Genomic DNA, 24,809 nt, shown 5'->3' with positions numbered 1-24,809 from the left:
TATTTAACTGTTAATATATTGTCTTATCTTTGGCATAATTATATGCTGTAATGCAGCTGCAGGTGGGGCAGATGTAACATGTGCAGAGGGAGTTAATGTGGCCATACATCTACAGATTTATTGTCCGATCTGTCTGTTTGGAACAAAATACTGGTAATGGATGAGAGCACTTTGCTTTGAAATGCTGGAAAACTTCCAAAAACTGTCATTCAGATATTACCAGTTGTTTGTTCCAACCAGCCAGATCTGACAATCGATCTGTAGATGTATGGCCACCTTTAGATTTGTGTTGAGTTATTTTGTTTCTGTGCAGGGTAAATACCTGCTGCATTATTTTTACACTGCAATTTAGATTTCAGTTTCAACACACCCCACCCAAATTTAACTCTCTCAGCATGTTACATCTGCCCCACCTGCAATGCAGCATTTGTTTTGCCCATTTTGAGAACAAATTTGTACTGCAATCAGGTCTGATTAAGGGCTATTATGCAGTGTTATATTTCACACAGTGTCAATGAAATTCCATATAGAGTATTTGTGCTTCTTCTATTATAAACACGTTCAGGAGAAAACACACAATATTCACAATTGTGACCATGAAAATGGGTCAATTATTAGGGATTTTTTTCTCCCGCCAGTCAGTCACTTTGCACTAGGACAAGCTCGTACTGTTTTTTACTATGCTAAAGTATATTATTGAACCACTCTAAGACATCCGGACATAATTATAACTAGATTGGAGCATCTTCATAGGTTTCATTATTTTCACCTAAAAAGTGAAACTTTAGGCCTCTTGCCAGAACAGAAGATGTTGACTCAGATCAAAATGCTTTTGCACGTTTATTATTCAGGTCAAGTCACAACTTTCCCACACTAGCCGATTTTGAATTTCTCAATTTCAGTTTTTTCACTCCGCCCTATATTCCAGATTCCAGACCGGCAGTTGAAGAAAGAAAAGTATTTATTCCATTTGCAGAAAAAGCAACAGCAGCTGTCCCAATTGCTATTTCAACTGGACTCTGCCATTTGTCATCAGGGGAACAGAACACCCAAAAGCCACAGCATATATAGAGAACAATTGCACCAAAAAGAATATAAATGAGGTCCGTTTGACCTCACCTGTCACAGATGATGTCAGTGGTACAGTGACATGCCTGTGGGCATGTGGTGCTGGGCAGACTGACAGTGGGATTCCCCGTGCGTCAGACTAGAGGCTGACTAAGCGCGGAGACTCGCCACAAGCTGGGTGTTTTGCCAGATATTGCTAGGTGACAGATGAGCTCCTGTTGCAAGGGCACAAAGGATACAGTGTTCATGGGAGAAAGTGGTGGTGGCATTGGCAGTACTGGCGTGATCATTTAAAGCCACCTTGTATGGAGACAGATGGGGTTAGCGCCGCTAGTCATCCAGCGGGTAGAATGCATGTGAATGCACGTAGGATGTGTTTAATAAGCAGCGTGGGACAGGCATAATATGACACGCTGGGGTCAGGGAAACCCGGTAATGGGGCTTGCGGGCTTCAGCCCATATATAAACACAAAACACATAGTCTAGACACACAGAGGTGCCCAGGTAATAAATAAGTAAAAGCAATTAGTCACGGCACGCGGCAGTGCCTGTTACACGGTAAACACCACAATATGTGGTAGGAGTCTCAATACAGCACAGTATCGGGTAAAGATGTTATGCAATGTCACAAGAGTCAGTAGGATGCAAGGTGCACGCCAAGAGGCGTATCAAGTGTCAAAATACATTAGGTGTCCAACATATAATGTGTAGGAGAGTGTTAGAGGAAACATCTCATCTTAACCCCTTCCCGACATTTGACGTACATTTACGTCATGGTCGGGATGTACTTCCCGACACATGGCATAAATGTACGTCATGCCATTAAACTGTCACCGCGTCTATAGACGCGGTGACAGTTTGGAGATGTCTGCTGTCCCTGACAGCCGACATCCCCCCTCGCCGCCCTGGGGGGGCAGGGATGCCCCCCCCGGTCGGCGATCGCTGCGATTGGCTGTTCAAAAGTGAACAGCCAATTGCAGCGTTTTCTGTGTTACCGGCGGCTAAGCCGCTCGGTAACACAGAGATCGGTGCTGTTAAGTACAGCACCGATCACCACCGATCGGCAGCCCTCCCTCCCACCCACCCGGCAGCCTCCCTCCCACCCACCCGGCAGCCTCCCTCCCACCCGGCAGCCTCCCTCCCACCCAGCCAGCAGCCGCAGCGCCAGCCCCCCTCCCACCCCCCCGCCAGCCGCAGCACAGCAGCAGAAACGTTTATGAAATGAACTATATATATATATATATATGTGTGTGTATATATATATATATATATATACACATATATATATATATATATATGTGTGTGTGTATATATATATATATATATATATATATACACAAATCCAAGAACTGCCGGCACTCGCTGGGTTAATGGTGCAGCATGCTCCAGGTGCCAGAACGAAATAATACAGAGATTTCCAATGTTCAATGAAGAGCAAAAAACGGCACTCAGGAGACTGATTTCATGCAGACAAAAACGATGTATTAAAGTGTACAGGGGAACGTTTCGGGGAGTGACCCCCTTCCTCAGCCCCAACCTACAGCACTGGAAAATACATAATACAAACAATTTATACTCACCTGGCTGCAGGACACCCCAGGACGCGCCAACAGCGTGTAACCAGCCGGCGGAAGTGAATCACTGACGACTTCCGGTACGCGATGCGCAGCCTTAGTTGCTAGGCAACATCTGGCTTGCGCTTCACATCACAGGAAGTGCAGCGTTCCACCTTCACTGCCGGGAGGAACATGACTGAAGCGCCTTCACTTAGAGCGCCCGCAGCCAGGAGTACAACAATATAAAAACACAGGCTAATCTGACGCATACCAATCTGGCTCCAGAGTGTCAGCAGCGCGCGGCTGGGACCACTGTAGACCAAACACTGACATCATGATTGCATAGGTGTGTCTTACCGTGGAGCTCCCACTCAGCAGACCCACCATGGATATCAGGAGTAGTCCACAAGTGTTCCCGCCGACACGATGTCGACTCCTGGGCATCTTGACTGGCTGTGCGTGTAGCCTGAAACAAAACATAAAGAATACATAAAAAACATGTTAGCAAGGTGGAACAGCAAAACAGTATATGTACATGGCTTCAAAAAATCCCAAACAAAATATATAAGTCAGAACAAGATATTAATGGACCATACTACTAGATTTAATAAAGGGTGTTCCAATTAATCTTTTCGTTGAGGCCATTGGGATGAATGGTACCCAACTTAAAGATCCATTCAGATTCTTTAATCAGGAGTTTTTTAGATCTATCTCCCCCACGTGGAGTTTCAGCCACATGATCGATCATGAAGTACTTGAGGGAGGTAATAGTGTGGCCACACTGTTTGAAGTGACGTGCCACCGGCTGATCAATCTCCTTGCCCCGAAGGGTCAGGTTGATCGCAGACCGGTGGGCCGTCATGCGCTCCCTAAATGTGCGGGAGGTCTGCCCTATGTAGTAAAGACCACATGGGCAGACAATGATGTACACGACATGTGACATCCTGCAGTGCAATACCTGCCTGATGTCAAACATCTTAGGACCATGTGGATGCTTGAATTTTTTGCAAGACACGATGTGTCTGCAAGTCTCACAATCCCAACAGCTGTAACAGCCTGGAGCCTTGGTGTAAGTGTTGAGGGGTTTGGGTATCCCCATGCCTGTAATGTCAGCCTTGACCAGGCGGTCACGCAAATTTGGACCCCTGCGGAAGGCTGCTAGTGGCCTAAGTGTGTTAAGTCCCGGTAAATCCGGGTCTGTTTTAACAATGGGCCACAAAGCATTAGTGGCATGGCGGATCACAACACTAGCAGTAGAAAAGGAGCTAGACCAAGGTAAGACTGCAGCAGAGTTTTTGGGTTTGGATTTGAGTAAATCAGAACGGGGAATTTGTAACACTTCCAATTTTTGTGACTGTAGAATTTTTGGGTCATAACCCCTCGTCACAAATTTGGAAATGAGGGTATCCAAACGTGATTCCAACTTGCTGGGATCGCTGACGATGCGAGCAACTCTCATCATCTGCGACCGCGGGAGCCCCCGTTTGAGAGCCGGAGGGTGGTGGCTCGACCCAAGCAAGAAGGTATTCCTGTCAACATCTTTAAAGTAAATGTCAGTGCCAATGGTATTGTCACTGATGGTGACAGCCACATCAAGAAAATGGGTGACAGTACTGCTGTAAGTAGCAGTGTATTTGATGGAAGAGTTGCCGAGATTAATGTCGGCAATCCATGTCGACAGCTGCTCCTGCCCACCCGTCCACAAGATGAAAATATCATCAATGTAGCGGGTGTACAGGAGCAGGTTATCGCGTACAGCAGGATTGGCAAAAAACTTTGTCTCCTCCTCAAAGAACATAAAAATATTGGCGTAAGAGGGGGCCACAGGAGAACCCATGGCACACCCTCTTAGCTGCAAATAATAACCCCCATCAAATAAAAAATAATTGCGTTGCAAAGTAAGTGTAAGCAATTCAATAAACAAATCGTGATCAAGCAAGCCCGGATCCAGATATTGTGCAATGAACTGTCGAACAGCCTCTACCCCACCATCATGCGGGATGGAGGTGTAGAGGCTGCACACATCAAGGCAGACCATAATTGTGCCTTCAGGCAACACATCAAATTGTTTAAGCAGATGGATGAAACTTGTAGTGTCCTTGAGAAAGGTAGATTTTAACAACAATAGTGGTTGCAATAAATGATCCAACATTTGGGCAGTAGCTTGATATAATGAATCACGGGCCGATATAATTGGCCTGCCCGGAGGTGATAGGGGATTCTTATGCACTTTGGGTAAAGAGTACAACACTGGTACCACGGGGTGTTCTTTATGCAATGCTTTCACTACTTTAGATGATATTTTGCCATCCTGCTGGGCCCTATTGAGGATGGAAAGCAGTTCCTTTTGGTACTTTGCAGTGGGGTTGGCAGGAAGTTTACTGTAAACCTGGGCATCGGCAAGTTGGGCTTGAAGTTCTTGGCGATATTTGGAGACATCTTGCACAACAATCGCCCCGCCTTTGTCGGCAGGACGAATAACAATGTCCTCATATTTACTGAGGGTACTCAGGGCTTGAGCTTCTGGCCGGGTTAGGTTCTTTTTGAACTTCCCCGGAGCCTGAGAGAATTTTGAAATCGAGTCATCCAATAATCGACCAAATGTCCTGATGGACGGATTCGTGGATACCGGGTCAAAATGAGATCTGGTGGTTTTACTCAAAAACTGGTGCATCGGGTCCATCGATGTCTGGGGGGGTGTGGCCTGAAAATGCTCCTTTAACCTTAATTTTCGTTGGATTTGGTGGTGATCTCTCTTCCACATGAATGGATCATGAAGATTAGTTGGTACAAATGTGAGGCCTTTGTTAAGTACCTGGATTTCTGTAGTGGACAGCTCACGAGATGACAGATTGATGACTACTGATTCATGTTGACGCGTCGGGGTGGATTGCGTCGAATTTCTTTTGGCCTGGCCCCCCCTACGGGTGGGCGCTTTTCGTTGGGCTTGGCTCTGGAGGAAACCTCTGTCCCGCCTAAAGGGATGCCTCCGGTGTGGGTTGCATCATCGGAGTCGGAGATAATGAAATCACTATCATTGTTGGTCTCACGTGCCTCCTGATGTCGACGACCACCCCGAGGTTGCCACGGGCGACGGCGTCTCTCAGAGGATTCTTGACGTTGGTTCACCCCGGACAGCCAACTATAAACACGATTATCCTCGTAATCACTGTCAACAGTAGCTCTTTTATTTCTTTTGAACTTAATCAATTCATTGTTGTAAGCCATACATTGAGCCTCCAATTTATCAATCCAGGTCTTATTAGATTCATGATTGAGCAATGCTGCGTGAGTTTTAGTGAGATCAGCAATCTTGTTCCTGGTCACCTGCAGTTCCCGTCCTGCTTCTTCGACGACCAGGATCATAAGATCCAGGGAACAGTGGTTAAGGATCCCAATCCAGCGGCGCACAAAGTCGGGATTGTGTCGACCGATTGTGGGCGTGTTGCGCACCCGGAATCCCCGGGGAATGCGCTTGGCCCTATAGTATTCGGAAAGGGAAGTCCCATGTAACAAATAGTCTGTCTCACGTTTGCGCAGACGGTATAATTGCTGATGAATATCCTCAATGGTGGCCTCTGGGCCCTTAGGGATCTCGTCTGGACTAAATAAAATGTTCTCGATCTCTGCTGCCGTATACCTATAAGTTTCACATGGAGGGACTGCAAATACCCTACATCCTGCTGTGTCAGCAGCCGGAGAGGCGTTAGATGCTTCCATGTCCACAACAACGGTTAATGCAGCCAAAACGAGAAAACAGTCCAATTGATAAAAAGGATGAAGCATAAATTGCTGTATAATCTTCTCCAATCCACAATAGTATAAACAGTCAATGGTGGTTTTGAAGAAAGTGCGGTGCCTTGCCAACCGGTGTCGGATTTGGCAAGGCACCGCACTTTCTTCAAAACCACCATTGACTGTTTATACTATTGTGGATTGGAGAAGATTATACAGCAATTTATGCTTCATCCTTTTTATCAATTGGACTGTTTTCTCGTTTTGGCTGCATTAACCGTTGTTGTGGACATGGAAGCATCTAACGCCTCTCCGGCTGCTGACACAGCAGGATGTAGGGTATTTGCAGTCCCTCCATGTGAAACTTATAGGTATACGGCAGCAGAGATCGAGAACATTTTATTTAGTCCAGACGAGATCCCTAAGGGCCCAGAGGCCACCATTGAGGATATTCATCAGCAATTATACCGTCTGCGCAAACGTGAGACAGACTATTTGTTACATGGGACTTCCCTTTCCGAATACTATAGGGCCAAGCGCATTCCCCGGGGATTCCGGGTGCGCAACACGCCCACAATCGGTCGACACAATCCCGACTTTGTGCGCCGCTGGATTGGGATCCTTAACCACTGTTCCCTGGATCTTATGATCCTGGTCGTCGAAGAAGCAGGACGGGAACTGCAGGTGACCAGGAACAAGATTGCTGATCTCACTAAAACTCACGCAGCATTGCTCAATCATGAATCTAATAAGACCTGGATTGCTAAATTGGAGGCTCAATGTATGGCTTACAACAATGAATTGATTAAGTTCAAAAGAAATAAAAGAGCTACTGTTGACAGTGATTACGAGGATAATCGTGTTTATAGTTGGCTGTCCGGGGTGAACCAACGTCAAGAATCCTCTGAGAGACGCCGTCGCCCGTGGCAACCTCGGGGTGGTCGTCGACATCAGGAGGCACGTGAGACCAACAATGATAGTGATTTCATTATCTCCGACTCCGATGATGCAACCCACACCGGAGGCATCCCTTTAGGCGGGACAGAGGTTTCCTCCAGAGCCAAGCCCAACGAAAAGCGCCCACCCGTAGGGGGGGCCAGGCCAAAAGAAATTCGACGCAATCCACCCCGACGCGTCAACATGAATCAGTAGTCATCAATCTGTCATCTCGTGAGCTGTCCACTACAGAAATCCAGGTACTTAACAAAGGCCTCACATTTGTACCAACTAATCTTCATGATCCATTCATGTGGAAGAGAGATCACCACCAATTCCAACGAAAATTAAGGTTAAAGGAGCATTTTCAGGCCACACCCCCCCAGACATCGATGGACCCGATGCACCAGTTTTTGAGTAAAACCACCAGATCTCATTTTGACCCGGTATCCACGAATCCGTCCATCAGGACATTTGGTCGATTATTGGATGACTCGATTTCAAAATTCTCTCAGGCTCCGGGGAAGTTCAAAAAGAACCTAACCCGGCCAGAAGCTCAAGCCCTGAGTACCCTCAGTAAATATGAGGACATTGTTATTCGTCCTGCCGACAAAGGCGGGGCGATTGTTGTGCAAGATGTCTCCAAATATCGCCAAGAACTTCAAGCCCAACTTGCCGATGCCCAGGTTTACAGTAAACTTCCTGCCAACCCCACTGCAAAGTACCAAAAGGAACTGCTTTCCATCCTCAATAGGGCCCAGCAGGATGGCAAAATATCATCTAAAGTAGTGAAAGCATTGCATAAAGAACACCCCGTGGTACCAGTGTTGTACTCTTTACCCAAAGTGCATAAGAATCCCCTATCACCTCCGGGCAGGCCAATTATATCGGCCCGTGATTCATTATATCAAGCTACTGCCCAAATGTTGGATCATTTATTGCAACCACTATTGTTGTTAAAATCTACCTTTCTCAAGGACACTACAAGTTTCATCCATCTGCTTAAACAATTTGATGTGTTGCCTGAAGGCACAATTATGGTCTGCCTTGATGTGTGCAGCCTCTACACCTCCATCCCGCATGATGGTGGGGTAGAGGCTGTTCGACAGTTCATTGCACAATATCTGGATCCGGGCTTGCTTGATCACGATTTGTTTATTGAATTGCTTACACTTACTTTGCAACGCAATTATTTTTTATTTGATGGGGGTTATTATTTGCAGCTAAGAGGGTGTGCCATGGGTTCTCCTGTGGCCCCCTCTTACGCCAATATTTTTATGTTCTTTGAGGAGGAGACAAAGTTTTTTGCCAATCCTGCTGTACGCGATAACCTGCTCCTGTACACCCGCTACATTGATGATATTTTCATCTTGTGGACGGGTGGGCAGGAGCAGCTGTCGACATGGATTGCCGACATTAATCTCGGCAACTCTTCCATCAAATACACTGCTACTTACAGCAGTACTGTCACCCATTTTCTTGATGTGGCTGTCACCATCAGTGACAATACCATTGGCACTGACATTCACTTTAAAGATGTTGACAGGAATACCTTCTTGCTTGGGTCGAGCCACCACCCTCCGGCTCTCAAACGGGGGCTCCCGCGGTCGCAGATGATGAGAGTTGCTCGCATCGTCAGCGATCCCAGCAAGTTGGAATCACGTTTGGATACCCTCATTTCCAAATTTGTGACGAGGGGTTATGACCCAAAAATTCTACAGTCACAAAAATTGGAAGTGTTACAAATTCCCCGTTCTGATTTACTCAAATCCAAACCCAAAAACTCTGCTGCAGTCTTACCTTGGTCTAGCTCCTTTTCTACTGCTAGTGTTGTGATCCGCCATGCCACTAATGCTTTGTGGCCCATTGTTAAAACAGACCCGGATTTACCGGGACTTAACACACTTAGGCCACTAGCAGCCTTCCGCAGGGGTCCAAATTTGCGTGACCGCCTGGTCAAGGCTGACATTACAGGCATGGGGATACCCAAACCCCTCAACACTTACACCAAGGCTCCAGGCTGTTACAGCTGTTGGGATTGTGAGACTTGCAGACACATCGTGTCTTGCAAAAAATTCAAGCATCCACATGGTCCTAAGATGTTTGACATCAGGCAGGTATTGCACTGCAGGATGTCACATGTCGTGTACATCATTGTCTGCCCATGTGGTCTTTACTACATAGGGCAGACCTCCCGCACATTTAGGGAGCGCATGACGGCCCACCGGTCTGCGATCAACCTGACCCTTCGGGGCAAGGAGATTGATCAGCCGGTGGCACGTCACTTCAAACAGTGTGGCCACACTATTACCTCCCTCAAGTACTTCATGATCGATCATGTGGCTGAAACTCCACGTGGGGGAGATAGATCTAAAAAACTCCTGATTAAAGAATCTGAATGGATCTTTAAGTTGGGTACCATTCATCCCAATGGCCTCAACGAAAAGATTAATTGGAACACCCTTTATTAAATCCAGTAGTATGGTCCATTAATATCTTGTTCTGACTTATATATTTTGTTTGGGATTTTTTGAAGCCATGTACATATACTGTTTTGCTGTTCCACCTTGCTAACATGTTTTTTATGTATTCTTTATGTTTTGTTTCAGGCTACACGCACAGCCAGTCAAGATGCCCAGGAGTCGACATCGTGTCGGCGGGAACACTTGTGGACTACTCCTGATATCCATGGTGGGTCTGCTGAGTGGGAGCTCCACGGTAAGACACACCTATGCAATCATGATGTCAGTGTTTGGTCTACAGTGGTCCCAGCCGCGCGCTGCTGACACTCTGGAGCCAGATTGGTATGCGTCAGATTAGCCTGTGTTTTTATATTGTTGTACTCCTGGCTGCGGGCGCTCTAAGTGAAGGCGCTTCAGTCATGTTCCTCCCGGCAGTGAAGGTGGAACGCTGCACTTCCTGTGATGTGAAGCGCAAGCCAGATGTTGCCTAGCAACTAAGGCTGCGCATCGCGTACCGGAAGTCGTCAGTGATTCACTTCCGCCGGCTGGTTACACGCTGTTGGCGCGTCCTGGGGTGTCCTGCAGCCAGGTGAGTATAAATTGTTTGTATTATGTATTTTCCAGTGCTGTAGGTTGGGGCTGAGGAAGGGGGTCACTCCCCGAAACGTTCCCCTGTACACTTTAATACATCGTTTTTGTCTGCATGAAATCAGTCTCCTGAGTGCCGTTTTTTGCTCTTCATTGAACATTGGAAATATCTATATATATACACATATATATATATATATATATATATATATATATACACACACACATATATATATATATATACAGTGATCGGTGCTGTTAAGTACAGCACCGATCACCACCGATCGCCAGGCCCCCCCCCCCCCCTCCCACCCGGCAGCCCCCCCTCCCACCCACCCGGCTGCCGCAGCGCCAGCACCCCTCCCACCCCCCCACCAGCCGCAGCGCCAGCCCCCCTCCCAAAGCTGGTGAGCAAAATGGGGTCACATGTGGGGGGGTTCCACTGTATTGGTGCTTCGGGGGTCTTGCTAATGCGACATAGCACCCACCATTCATTCCACCACCAAATATCACTCCTTCCCTTCTGAGTCCTGCCATGCACCCAAATAGTATTTTTTGGTCACATATGAGGCATTGCCGTACTCGGGAGAAATTGGGGCACAGATTTTGGGGTGCTTTGTCTCCTTCATTCCTTGCGAAAATGAAAAATTTTGAGCCAGAACTGCATTTTTGTGTAAAAAATTAAATTTTTTTACACAAAAATGCAGATCTGGCTCAAAATTTTTCATTTTTGCAAGGAATGAAGGAGACAAAGCACCCCAAAATCTGTGCCCCAATTTCTCCCGAGTATGGCAATGCCTCACATGTGACCAAAAAATACCAGTTGGGTGCATGGCAGGACTCAGAAGGGAAGGAGTGATATTTGGATTTTGCAGCACAGATTCTGGTTGAATGACCCCTGAAGCACCCATACAGTGGAACCCCCCCACAAGTGACCCCATTTTGCAAACTACACCCTTCAGGGAATTCATCAGGGGGTATAGTGTACATTTCAAACCCCCAGGGGTTTCACCAATTTTGATACAACTGAGCTGTGAAAATGAAAAATTAAATTTTTTCATTTTCACAGCCCAGTTGTATCAAAATTGGTGAAACCCCTGGGGGTTTGAAATGTACACTATACCCCTAAATGAATTCCCTGAAGGGTGTAGTTTGCAAAATGGGGTCACTTGTGGGGGAGGTTCCTAACTTTTAGCATCTTATGGTGCCTAGAAACCTACATGGTGCCTAAAATATAATCTCATAAAAAGGAGGCTCCAAAATCAAGTAGGTGTTCCTTCTATTATGAAGCCTGTGGTTTGGTCAACGTGCACACTAGGGCCACATATAGGATATTTATGAAAACAAAAGAATTGGGGGAATCAATTTTTAGTCACATTTCTCTAGTTAAATGTACTGTGTTCCTTAGAAAAATGTATTAAAATTGCAAATCTGCAAAAAAAATGAAATTTTGAAATTTCACCTACACATTGTTTTAATTCCTGTGAAACACCTAAAGGGTTATCAAACTTCCAAAATGCTGTTTTGAATACTGTGAGGGGTGCAGTTTTTGAAATGGCATCATTTATGGGGGTGTCTCACATACAAGTCCCTCAAAGTCTCATCAGAACTGAACTGGTCCCTAAAAAAATCAGTGTTTGAAATTTTCTTGAAAATTTGAGAATTTGCTATTCATATTTTAAGCCTCCTAGTGTCCAAAAAATTTAAAAGGAAGTTGAAATAATGATGGAAACATAAAGTAGACATATGGTCTATGTTAGTTATTAACTATTTTGAGTGGTATGATTATTTGTCTCACAAGCAGAAAATTTAACATTTTGCAAATTGCTAAATTTTCCATTTTTTTGCGACATTTTGGTATTTTTCACAAAAAAACACAGACTGTATCGACCCAAATTTACCACTAATTTGAAGTACAATGTGTCACGAGAAAACAATCTCAAAATCACTGGGATAAGTAAAAGCAAAAAAAAGTTATCCCCACTTAAGTGATACATGTCAGATTTGAAAAAAAGGGCTCTGTCAGGAAGGCAAAAACTGGCTGTGTCAGGAAGGGGTTAAAGACTTCATTGAGGCCATACTGGGCCATACAATTCAATCTGAAGATCCTCTGGAGTTCTCTTAGAAGGAGTTTTTCCCTATCGCCACCTCTTTTCAGTGGCGGAATATGATCAATGATGGTGCATTTGAGTTGTGAGACATTGTGGGATTTAGATATACAGTGTCTTGCCACAGGTAGTTTCTTGAGCTCATTCTGTGCATCTTGAGTAATGAATCTGTTTTTGATAGAGGAGCGGTGTTAGCTAAGTCTTTCCTTAAGCACTCTAGTAGTTTTGCTAATGTATAGCAGATTGCAAGGACATCGTAGGGAATAAATTACATATCTGCTGTTGCAGTCCAAGCAGTGTTAAATGGTGTAGTCAACACCATCTTGTGGGTTGACAAAGTGCAGTCAAGTTTGTAAGAATTGTCAGTTGAAACAGCCTGAGCATCTGTATGTACCCTTCTTGCGACTGAGCCAATGTGCCTTACTCGCCGGTGCTGGTCCTGGAGCCGTTTTCACCAGGAGATCTCTCAAGTTGGGACCTCTTCTATAGGCAAACCTGGGAGGCTGAGAAAGTTCTGTGTATAGAACAGGGTCACTGGATATTAGGTGCCAGTGTTCGTTGACTTTTGGCGTATATGTTGTGAGGCAACGGGGTAGGTACTGCAGAAATTGAGGTTTTGGGGTTTGACTGCATCCACAATCTCCTTCGGAGAGGTTATGGTGGGGTGACTTGATAAAACCACCAATCTTTTGAAACAGGGATAGGAATATCTGTACATAAATAGTTACTCCTAATTAATAAATACTATCTCTACTACTCCTGGGGGGATATTAAACAATCCCACACAGTGATATTATTGGTCAAGGCAGGAGTTGCTGTGGGACACATATGTGATATAACCAAATAAACAACCATATTTATGGCACTACATTTATAGAATTAATGCTGGCATACACACCAACATAGGTGACAGCAGTCAGAGCTACAAAGTATTAGTGTAACACATTTCTTGCACCTACCTTCAAATACCACAAGTGGTCAATAAATAATATCACTCTAGTAATCCTGAATAGGGAGTGGAGTCTCTGAACACAGAGATCCATTAGGAATCAATGAATGGGGTGTGTTAAGAGACCACATATAGCGTGACTGCCGGTCCAGGCAGAGGCTGTAGTGGGACAATCTGACAGAGCCACCAAAGGCTTCAAAATACCAGACTAGATCCATGCAGTCTTACCAATATATGCTACAGCGGTTAGGGGTGCTAACTATTCATGAGAGAATATATCTACGGTATAAGATAGTGGCACCTATATATATATATATATGAAGAGGGGACAACATCACCGATAAACAGGGCCGGTGCAAGGTTCCCCAGCGCCCTAGGCAAACTGTCTGCCTAACACCCCCCCCCCCCCATATATATATATATATATATATATATATATATATATATATATATATATAGGCCCCCCTATCAACTACAGCTTGAATAAACATCCAATATCCAAATAAACAAAGAAAGAATGAGGGCACTCACCAGAGCATCCAATTAGAGACCTTTTAATCCATAGTTCACATAATCAGGTCCTAGTTATGGGAACTATGGATTACAAGTTTTCTATTTGGATGCTTTGGTGAGTGCCCCCATTCTTTGAGATATATATATATATTCAAAGGCTGCGGTGCTCCTGCCCGGCTTCCTTCCCCCTTACCTCAGGCCATTGCTGGTGAGGTATAATGTGTGGGTGGCGGCCAGCTCTACTCTTTCGTGGGCTGGCTTCTGCTGCCTTGTCCTTGCCAGGGCCATCTTAACACCATTATTGGCCCCCGGGCAAATCAGCGCAGTGGGCCTTTCCAGGAGCACACACTTCCTACTTGGGCCCCTCCAGGAGCACAAACAAATCTAAAAATAGAAAGCACAGAAAGAGTGAGGAGAGAGGCAGTGGGGTTGGGCAGAGAGGGATCATGCACACAGAGAGATAGGGTGAGAGAATGGGGTTCAGGCACAGAGAGATAGATAGGGATGAAAGAGGGGGGGTCAGGCAGAGAGCAAAAGAGAGGGTGAGAGAGAGGGGTCATGCACAGAGAGAGAGACAGGAGTGAGGGAGAGGGGGGTCAGGAAGAGGGAAAGAGAGAGAGGGGGTCAGGCACAGAGAGAGAGGGGAGATCAGGTACACAGAGAAAGGGGGTGAGGCAGAGAGGGGTGAGAAAGGTGGGGTCAGGGTCAGAGAGAGAGAGAAGGGGGGGTGAAAACAGGGGGTTCAGACAGAGAGAGATTAGAAAGAGGGGGCAGGCAGAGAGAGAGGGGTAAAGGAGAGGGAGGTGTGAGGGGGGTTTAAGCAGAGAGTGAGAGAGGCATGATCTACACATAATGCACACAGATGAATATAGGTCCAGAGCTGGCAGCTGCTTACTTGTTAAGGGAGGGATGAGCCAGCAGGATATGATGCCGATGGACCAGGAGGACAGCAGAGCAGGACTGGAGGGAGGCTAAGGAGGACCCGTCACCCTCCTGCACTCCCAGTAATGCCGTGCGTGCGGGGTGCGGGGCGGGCGTCGGGCATCGGCGGCTGCACTGGGGTCACTTGAGTCCTCTCTGCGCCCCACAGACCCTGCTTCCCCAAGCATCAGTGGGGTCTGGCTTATTGTACACGGGGAAGCAGGGATGATGCGGGTATCTGGGCAGCGGGGAGAAGCGTCTGACAGCTTCAGTATCGCTATTTGCAGGCATTGCGGGAAGCGCTGCTGAATATGAAAAGAATTTCCAGATGCTGATTGGCTGAATTCTCTCCAATCAGCGTCGGGACAGTTTTTTCATATTCAGCAGCGCTTCCCGCACTGCCAGCAAATAGCGATACAGAGGTACGCTGGTGGGCGGCAGATCATCAGAGGGAGGCTGGCGGGCATCAGTTAAGAGGGAGGCTGGCGGGCATCAGGTCAGAGCCTGGGGGAGATTAGCGGGCTCTCTGCGCAGGTGGGACCTTTCCTGCTGCTCCTACTGCAGCTCATTACCGCCCTCCAGTGGCCGGCGCCCTAGGCAAATGCCTAGAGCTGCCTAGTGGTGGCGCCGGCCCTGCCGATAAAGGTGCTAACAACCTATGTGTTAAAGTACCACTGTCACACGATACTTAAGACAACCACTCTCGCAAACTGCGGGTATATAAATAATCATATCCACCAGTAACTATAACTATGAATCACTGAATATGGTCACATTTTTTGCTTTACTATAAATAAACAGCAAAAGAAACAATTGTAACAAAGACACACTCCCTAGAGAAATCAATCACATTGAACAAGTTTAAGGGCTGAGAAACTTGCACCACAGTAATAAACCGCAGCAGCATTACCAGCTACAACCTTCTTGGCATATTGTGTAACTAAATAAGGCGAAAACAGGCTGTGCTTTTTAATTCTATTTACACTCATTATTTTACAATTAGAGCACTAAGTTCATGTTATATGTTATGTATTGTATCTGTATGTGTATTTTAACCCCTTATTTCACATTATAACCCTTCTCGTTCTGATCCCACAAAAAGTCAAATGGATCCTTTAAAAAAATTTAAATAAAAGTTAAATATCAAAGCCAATGATTGGTGTGCATCCAGCCATACAACTCTTTTGTTACTACCAGTTGTCTTGGTTTGCACCCCCGCAAATAAAATATAATATTGCGGACATTCAGCCTTAATAAATAGGAATAATAAAGCAGTGTGCAGACTTTCCCTACCCCTATCCTGTACTAGTTACATACTATGCCTGTCACACGCTGCTTATTAAACTCATGTTATGTGCATTCACATGCATTCTACCCGCTGGATGACTAGCTGTCTCCATATAAGGTGGCTTTAAATGATAGAGCCAGTACTGCCAATGCCTCCTCCACTTTCTCCCATGCACACCGTATTCTTTGCGCCCTTGCCACAGGAGCGCATCTGTCACCTAGCAACAGCCGGCCAAACACCCAGCTGATGGCGAATCTTTGTGCTTTCCCGCTCTCAGTCAGTCCAGCACCACACGCCCACAGGCAGGTCACTGCCCGCAGTTACCCATTGACACAAAGTTTATACTGCCTTTACTCTGTGTTTTGACAGTTTAATATTTTTCCATGCAGTTTGCGGCCAATAATGACAAGTGCAAGGGGGCCCTCTGTCTAAAGTGACCAGGGCCCCCTAAAGGCTTAATCTGGCCCTTAATGTGGGACTGGTAACTACAGAATTTATTGCCTCATATAACTCCTGAATGATCAATTGCACTATGTTGGTTGCAGCCGCCAGCTGGGACGTGCAGTCAGGGGAGGCAGTGCTTCCCCTGTCATTTTATTTAAAATAATACAAAGAATATACTTATGTCACATATTCTGTGTCCAAAGTATTTTCTTTGTATTAATTGACCAATTTGTACCCTGCAAATTCATTTGGGAGGCGACGATAAGTGTGCCTCCCAAACAAGTGTATAAGGGGATAAGGTGATGAAGCATCGGGGTCGGGGCTAAGTCATAGGCTAAAAAAGGCCATTAAAATAAATGGTAAATGCGGCACTTCTAGAAGTGCTTCATTGACAAGGCTGCTGTGATTGGAAAGCAGATCCAGCTGCTGTCCAATCACAGCAGCCCGTGTCAATAAAGCTTCTAGAGGCTCCGCTTTTCCCCAGCTCTCCCCTCCAGCACATCACCTATGTCTCACCTGGTGGGTATTGTTCCACACACACACACACACACACACACCCCCCTCAGAAGGGACCGCAGGGGCTGGTGGCCAGGTTGAGTGGCAGTGCCTCTCTGGACACAGCCACCACCGCACATCACTGTCCGCCAAATAAAATTCATTGCTAGTTCTCCACATGCACATGTGCAATCCCCTGCATTATCCCTACAGATTCTCTCATTAGCATCATTTTTTTATATCTGGCTCCTGCAGCAGTCCACAACTGCAGCCACTTTATGTGTGACTCAGAATCATGCCAAACCCTTGAGAGTAGGTAGGGCTGACATGATAGAAGGGGAGTGGCTCCTATTCCCTACTATCGTAGACCAGACTGGAGATCACTTCTTCTTACCCTGGTGTTGTCTGTCTGTCTGTGATTAGCAGAACACACATCCAATGGGAAGTCAGTGCCCTGCAGGCTGCAGCCCAAGGTAAAATCCACCACTGGTCTATGACATAAAGCTTGTACCTGTCTCTGTCATGCTTTTTTGTTATCACTTATATAAGGAGCCTTGAGAATGTCTCCAGCAAAAAAGAAATTCCACTGCTCCTGAGTCCCTGCATGACAATTGCATATCAGGGCAATAAACCCAGTGCTGCTCTGTAGTTCAGTAACACCGATGCTGGTTAATCACCACATCGCTGGCCTTGGATTGGTTACACTGGACGGTGTCAGGAATTTGCATACTGGGGATAGTAATACAGGCACAGGGAGGGGTTGAATGATAAAACTATTTAACAAAAAAATCAAACAAACCCGTCCAGCTCCATCCTGGCATCTCAGATTTTGCTTTCTAGTCTGTTCATTTTCAGCTGAGAGACCATGAGTTTCACTGGAAGATATGAAGTGGAGAGCGAGGAGAACTATGAAGCCTTCATGCAGACAATTGGTAAGGCCAAACAGTACTTACAGTACTCAAGGTGCCTGGAATAGCTGCATGCACTGGAATTTAATGATTTTACATTTCACATTCAACAGTGGGGTATTCTGGTTCACTCCTGGCAAATTCCTTCTTAGATGGACAAAACCATGTGCACTGCAGGTGGGGCAGATGTAACTCGTGCAGAGAGAGTTCGATTTGGGTGGGGTTTTACTTCAAAGTGAGATCTATATTGCTGTGTAAAAATAAAGCAGTCAGTATTTTCCATGCACAGAAACAAAATAACTCACCCAAATCTAATTCTCTCTGCACATTTTACATCTGCCCCCCCCCCCCCCCCCTGCACATGGAGCACACACACACACCATTAACAGTGTCTTATATAGCATATTCTGTGGCGTTTTATAATAGGAGACAGTGATAAAACAAACTGGGCATTTACAGACAGTCAAAGGTAGAGGGCCCTGCTCGCAAGCTTACAATCTATCCTTGAAGTATATTGATATAATAGTGTATAGCAAGCTGATTCATACAGCACATGTACAAAATAAGACTATATACATAGAGAGGGGGAAAGGGTGATTGAGAAAACAGAGGAGAGAGAAAGAGAAGAGTTAGTAAGTGATAATAGAACAGGATGGGATGATCTGTGTTATATTGTGTTAGAAAACATTTTACTTTAATCTGTTGAATTGTTGATTTTAAGTATTTCAGGAGCTTTTGTACTGATATTGTGGAGGGACCTAACTGATCATGTGATTATCTTAGTCAGGGCTACTGTACATGGGACAGTGGTGATGAGGCTGCTGCTTAGGGATGGCCATTGTTGGCATTGCCATCGATGGTTGCTATCTATGGCAATAGTGCAACTGGCCATCGATAGTGTAATACATGGGTCTTCAAACTGTGGCCCTCCAGATGTTGTGAAACTACAAATCCCAGGATGCCTTGCCACAGTTTTGCTATAAGGGAGTGTTAAAACTGTGGCACGGTATGCTGGGATTTGTAGTTTCACAACATCTGGAGGGCCGCAGTTTGAAGAGCCATGGTGTAATACTATGCAATGGGTGACCATCAATGTTTTTACCTATTGAGGGACATCCATTTTCTTCGACTGATTGGCCTGTGGACCAATTAATAGGGGGATATGGCTTCACTGTGTCTGGGTCAGAGCAATGCGCCGTCTCCCAGCCCCTTGGGAAAAAAAAAAATATTTGTTTATCTATTTAACCATCTGGTTCTCCCCCATCGATGGCAAAACTATTCAACAGCGGCCACAAACCATCGATGATTTTGAATCATCAACGGTTGGCGGCCATCCCTACTGCTGCAGCTGAGCCAGGTCATCCAGTAGACCGCTATAGACAGTGGCGTAACTACTATGAGTGCAGGGGGTGCAGCTGCTTTGGGGCCCGAGCTGTTTCCAGGGCCTGCAGCTCCCCCTGCCTGCACCCACTGAAGTCTGCCATCAATGTTCACCAGTTATCCCTCTCCTTGCCGGAGAGTGTGGTCAGTAGCAGAGCCTGCTCCTCCAGTTCCGGCCCGCAGAAGCAGCCGCCACGGAGGATGTAGCGGTGGCAGTGTCCTACCTCAGCCACCACCACAGTTTTCACTAGCGTAGCCTTAACTATCAGGCCCCACTTCAGGCACCGTACCAAGACGCAATTCGCGGCCATTTAGGGGGCGGAGCTTAATGCTGGGAAGGCTCCGCCCCCATCAGAGACCTCTGGCTGACTGCTCAGGCATCAGGCTGCTTTTTTGAGGTAATGAATTTTCTCTCTCCTCCCCCTATTTCGTCCTTTACACTTTCACAATCACTCAATACAACTCTATCAATCCAAATGTATATGAAATAGCTGGCTGCCCCTGCTACTGTAAGCAGGGTCGGCTGAAATTACTGTGGGTGTAAAACAGCTACTTCATTGTGTGGGTGACTGCGTGTGACTGTGCATGTGAGACACAGTGTCACAGTGGTGTGTAACCCCTTTCCTTTTGTGCTTCCCTCCTCTCCCCACCTTGTGTGACACTGTAAACCCCCTACCCCTGTGCCTGTGACACCCTATAACCTCCTCCTCACTATGTGACAGTATACACCCCCTACCCCTGTATGTGTGTGTGTGTTACACCATGTACCCTCCTATCCCTGTGTGTTTGTGATGCATTGTACCCCCAATCAACCTGTGCGTGTGTCACCCTATACACTGTACCTGTGTACCTCCGCACCCTGTAGAAGGGGGGCCCCTTAAAAATTTTGCTATGGGGCCCACCAAGTCCTAGTTACGCCCCTGGCTATAGCTCCTGGCTAGGCCCTTGGGGCTCAGTGGCCTAGATTATAATAAACCATATTAGTATCAAACTGAGGAGGGCGTGGCGCAAATCAGTATCTCAGCTAGGACTCTAGGGTGTCTGCTTCAGGCTCTGGGGTGCCGCCAGATGGGCGTGGAAAGAGTATGGTGTCAAACCACTATAGGAATCGCATGATACATACAGATGGGAATATACCAGTAGCAGTTTCAGAGGCGGGACTGCGGCACAGTCCATAATTCAAATAGGAGAACCATACCAACTGCCAATGAGTCCCGGATGGTGATGATTGGCAGTGTTTGGGTGACAGTAGGTGTGGCCCCCCTATTTGAGCTTCGACTGCACTGCAACCTCCATTGTTGGATACAATAGTTAATCCTTAGCTTAAAAAACACCTACAAAATTGCTATAAACTGTAATCTGATTGGTTACTATGGATAACAGTACATCTTCGCTTGATGTGTTATGATATCAGCCCATAAATGAGTGTTTGAATCAGATGAAATACAAAGTACCATTTGGTGATATATGGATGATAGAGCTACAATTGGAATAACAATCACTACAAAAATGAATTGCAACTCTGCTTCCAACAGGTATTCCAGCAGAAACCATCCAAAAAGGGAAGAATTTCAAATTCACTACTGAGGTAGTCCAGAATGGCAACGAGTACACCTGGTCGCAGCTATTCCCAGGCCACACCATAACTAACAAGTTCACAGTGGGGAAGGAGTCAAACATGGCGACTATGAGTGGTAAAAAATTTAAAGTAAGTATTTATATACAGTTTCTTATATAGCGCAGCAGACTTGGAGGTAGGAGGTATCTGAAGTAGTTGTTTTGCTAAAAGGAAATTACTCTGCATATTTTAATTTGTAATCCCACTGTTAGCATTTTATACCTGTGCAACTATATCTGGCTGTGAGGGAAGCTTATTAAACAAGAGGCTGGCCAACTGGTATGGAAATAAAAGTGCCAACAGGGTCTAAAGCAAGGCATGCTGGGGATAGAGGGGGTTATTTTGGCTCATTCGTTCCCTGGTGTGTTCGCGAATGTACAGACGCAGGGTGCTTGCAGCCACGATGCACAGGTGCGGGAGGGGGGGGGGTGTGGAGGGGTGGGATGCAGCGGGCCGGGCTATTTACATATGGGGAACTCCCAGCGTTTCATGGGCGTTCCCATGAGAGCGTTGGCCGCTCATGCAAATACCCCAATGGTGCGGGGGGGAGGGGGTGGCCAGATGACATCACCGGAGCGTCCACACTTATGTAAGTGACTTGAAATATGCCTGCACCGTCCCCATCATTCGATAGTTGCTAACCATCGAATTATGTGGGTGGATCTCACTAGGCTGCAAATGGAGGTTGCTGTGTAACATCCATTTGCAGGCCCTGTGAGGGAATCACCCTTGCAAATTGGGGGAGAACAAGCCACCATTCACAGTTAGGGTTTGGTGGAATCATCCAGAATAACCCCCATAGTCCTGCAACAGCTGGAGAGGCACTGATTTCTCAGCAGTATAATTATAGTGTGCAGGACCACATCACAGCCTGCAGGTGCTGCTGTACATTTTATTGATGAATGTAAGGAAAAATTCTTCAAATCCTCCAGTGTGTACCTGCTATCGTGCACTTACGTGAGTCGTTCATCTCCCCTTCCGTTCGGTCACTCTTGCAGCTGAATTTAATGACCTCGCCAATGACAGCATAATTCTGGATGTGGCCACTGATGAGGATATATCATTAGGTCATGTTTAAGATTTCACAGTGTGAATGTACGAGCTGGAGACATTGGAGTCTAATGCAGAGGTGGCCAAACTCGTCCTTAAGATATCTTCTTCCATAACCAAATATCTAAAATGTTAATATCTGGGGAAAAAAATAATCTATAATACCCCATTCACATCGCACAAATAACCCGGGTCCGACCCTGGTTGTTGCCGGGTCAACCCGGGTCGACATGCGGTGTGAAAGGGTGTTTCGAAATTACCCGTGTCCAGCAACCCAGCAATTCAACCCTGGTTAAAAGAAGGGTAAATCTCAGTTTGGACTCGGGTTGCTGTGCAGTGTGAATGGGTAACCCAGGTCGAGTGACCCGTGTCCCGTTGACACTATAGGAAGGAGGTAGAGTCAGCTCCAAGCACTGCCTCCTTTCCCGCCCCCCTGATGAAGTGCCGCCACTCTGCCCCCTTTCTGACTTCAGCGACTCAGCTTATTGGCAGGGCGCTGTGGGGGGTAAACATTGCAAATGCCGGGTAACTTCCGGGATGGGCCTGTGTCCAAATCTGTGGGTGCGACCCGGCGTTTGCGATGTGAAAGGTGTATAAAATTGTCACTTCTCTCGGCAGTGTTACTATGTTATTCTCAGCCTTCCTGATGTTTGTTAGGTAGCACTGACTAACTCCTGGGCATTCTTAAACAGGCAACTGTCCAGCTTGAAGATGGGAAAATAGTGGTGGATTTTGGAAAATACAGGCACTCATCTGAAATTGTTGGAGGAAAACTGGTGGAGGTGAGTAAAACCTATACACAAATAAAAAGGACACATAGCTGAATCAGTATCAGCAATGCATGGCACTACCACTGCTAGGCACTGCTGCCTAGGGTGCCTGGATCAAACATGTACTGTGTGCAGGCTCAAGGCTGACAATAGAAATCTTAGGGCCCCATACACTAATATTTCTGGGGGCCTCCACCTGCTCAAGCACTAGTAGTGGTGTGGAGCAGGAAGGGAGGGTGGGAGGATTGGTGGCAATAAGGCCCATATAATGGCTGCCCCCAGCACAGACAACCTTACCTCTGAATTGACAGCTGCAGCCAATTATTCTTTTCATTGGGAGTAACCCCTTCATTAAAACATCCCCCACCTCAGCGGTTGAGAGGACCTACCCCCTTCATCATTACACCCTTCCCAGTGAAAGAGAGTACACCCTTCAACCCCTCCTTATTATGTGAAATGCGGGTACCACCTCCCACACTAAAAATTTAACAAAACCACCATCCACCTCTACACAAATTACACCAATGCCTGTTACACATTATAACACACACTGTAAATCCTACTACACTTTATGCCACTCACTCTAATGCCTGCTACATATTATGCCCATCACATATTATATCACATGCCGTAATGCCCATTACAAATCATACCACATGCAGTAATGCCCATTACACATTATACCACACACCTCAATGCCTATTACATATGCCGTAATGCCTTTACATATTATACCTACAGATAAATGCCGCACTTATGGTGCCGCCAGTTTCACAGGTTTCTGTTTGCATCCCACAGTTTTGTGTAGAAAAATCTCTGGTGAGATAGGGCCACCTCGATTGAGCTCTAGACGTGTAAACAATGAAAAGTCATATTAAGAACAAGCACTTTTGTTTACTAAACAAACAATTGAATTCTCTTGTTATGTGTTTCTTTTTGTTTCAGACATCAGAAGCTGGTGGTGTTACTTTCAAGAGGATCAGTAAAAGATTGGATTGAAGGGGGAGTCACTTGCTTTATTTAAAAAATGCTAACAAATATATCTATGTGTTTTAAAGATAAAGAGTTCTGTTTTCTTAATAACATTTACTGTAATCAACTGTTTACTGAGAGCAGCAGATATTATGCCTAATTTGGTCAAATTTACTTAAATGGTCATATCATTTATATAATGGGCATGATTCAGAGTATGTAACCCAAAGATTTACAGAACGGGTCCCATGTGATCAATCACAGCCCTCCCCTAGCCGTTGAGTGATTGACATGCTTCAATGTTTGCATGATTTGTAGGTGTCCTGAGCCCAGGTTCTATGTCACCGTACGCAGACTCCCTGGATCCAACTGGTTCCAATGATTAGTCTGAGTAATATACAGTATACTTGACCAGAGGCATTTCCTTAATGAGTGCTAGGTGTGCAGTGCACACGGACCCCTGGGTCTAGAGGGGCCACATCACACACCCTGCATCTATCTCTTTATTACTACCCCTCTGGAGTCACGCATCGGCGGTAGCACCACTGCACGAAAATGGTGTAGCAGAAAGAAAATCAATGGCAAAATATGGCCACTGCACCACTTCCTGGAGACCTGCACATGGACACTAGACTCTGAACTGCTGGTTACACAGGAGGGGGCCCTGTAGAAGACTGCACATTGGCTCCTTTGTTTCTTTATGAGCACCTGGCCAGAGATCGCAACCGTTATAGGAAACAGTTGGGCCAGCCTGAGATAAATGCTTCTTTGTCTTTTTGTTGGCACATTCTGCAATCCAAGTCATCTGCTCTACAAGTCTGGGGGAGCTGCACAAGTACATACCCTAGCATCGGTCCTGTACACATTGATCTCCTTACACACTGGACAATAATATATATATAATATAGTAATTAGTCATAAGAATCCTATTAGGCCCAGTGTATTTTGGCCGACAAAAACAGATGGATATTGCGGTTAATGACCAATGGTCATTATCACAGTATTCAATTAGCATCTGTTTCTATCGGCCGAAGATGCACACAGGATC

The 24,809-nt window shown here is 46.0% G+C and overlaps 1 protein-coding gene across 1 annotated transcript in view; it reads left to right on the top strand.

Moving 5' to 3' along the window:
- Positions 1-24,061, top strand: part of LOC146074012 (gastrotropin-like) — an 86,605-nt gene extending 62,544 nt beyond the window's left edge. The window contains exons 3-6 of the mRNA XM_083181687.1: positions 17,904-17,995; positions 20,887-21,059; positions 22,712-22,801; positions 23,735-24,061. Coding sequence (XP_083037813.1) covers positions 17,929-17,995; positions 20,887-21,059; positions 22,712-22,801; positions 23,735-23,788 — 384 coding nt within the window. The 5' untranslated portion in view covers positions 17,904-17,928 and the 3' untranslated portion in view covers positions 23,789-24,061. The remainder of the gene's footprint in view (positions 1-17,903; positions 17,996-20,886; positions 21,060-22,711; positions 22,802-23,734) is intronic.
- The last annotated feature ends 748 nt before the right edge of the window (positions 24,062-24,809 follow it).

The sequence above is a fragment of the Crinia signifera genome, chromosome 4 (assembly GCF_055691185.1).
Source record: "Crinia signifera chromosome 4, ASM5569118v1, whole genome shotgun sequence".
In the NCBI taxonomy this organism is placed as follows: domain Eukaryota; kingdom Metazoa; phylum Chordata; class Amphibia; order Anura; family Myobatrachidae; genus Crinia; species Crinia signifera.
The sequence above is the reverse complement of the archived record's forward strand: the minus strand, read 5'-3'. Positions and strand labels throughout refer to the sequence as shown.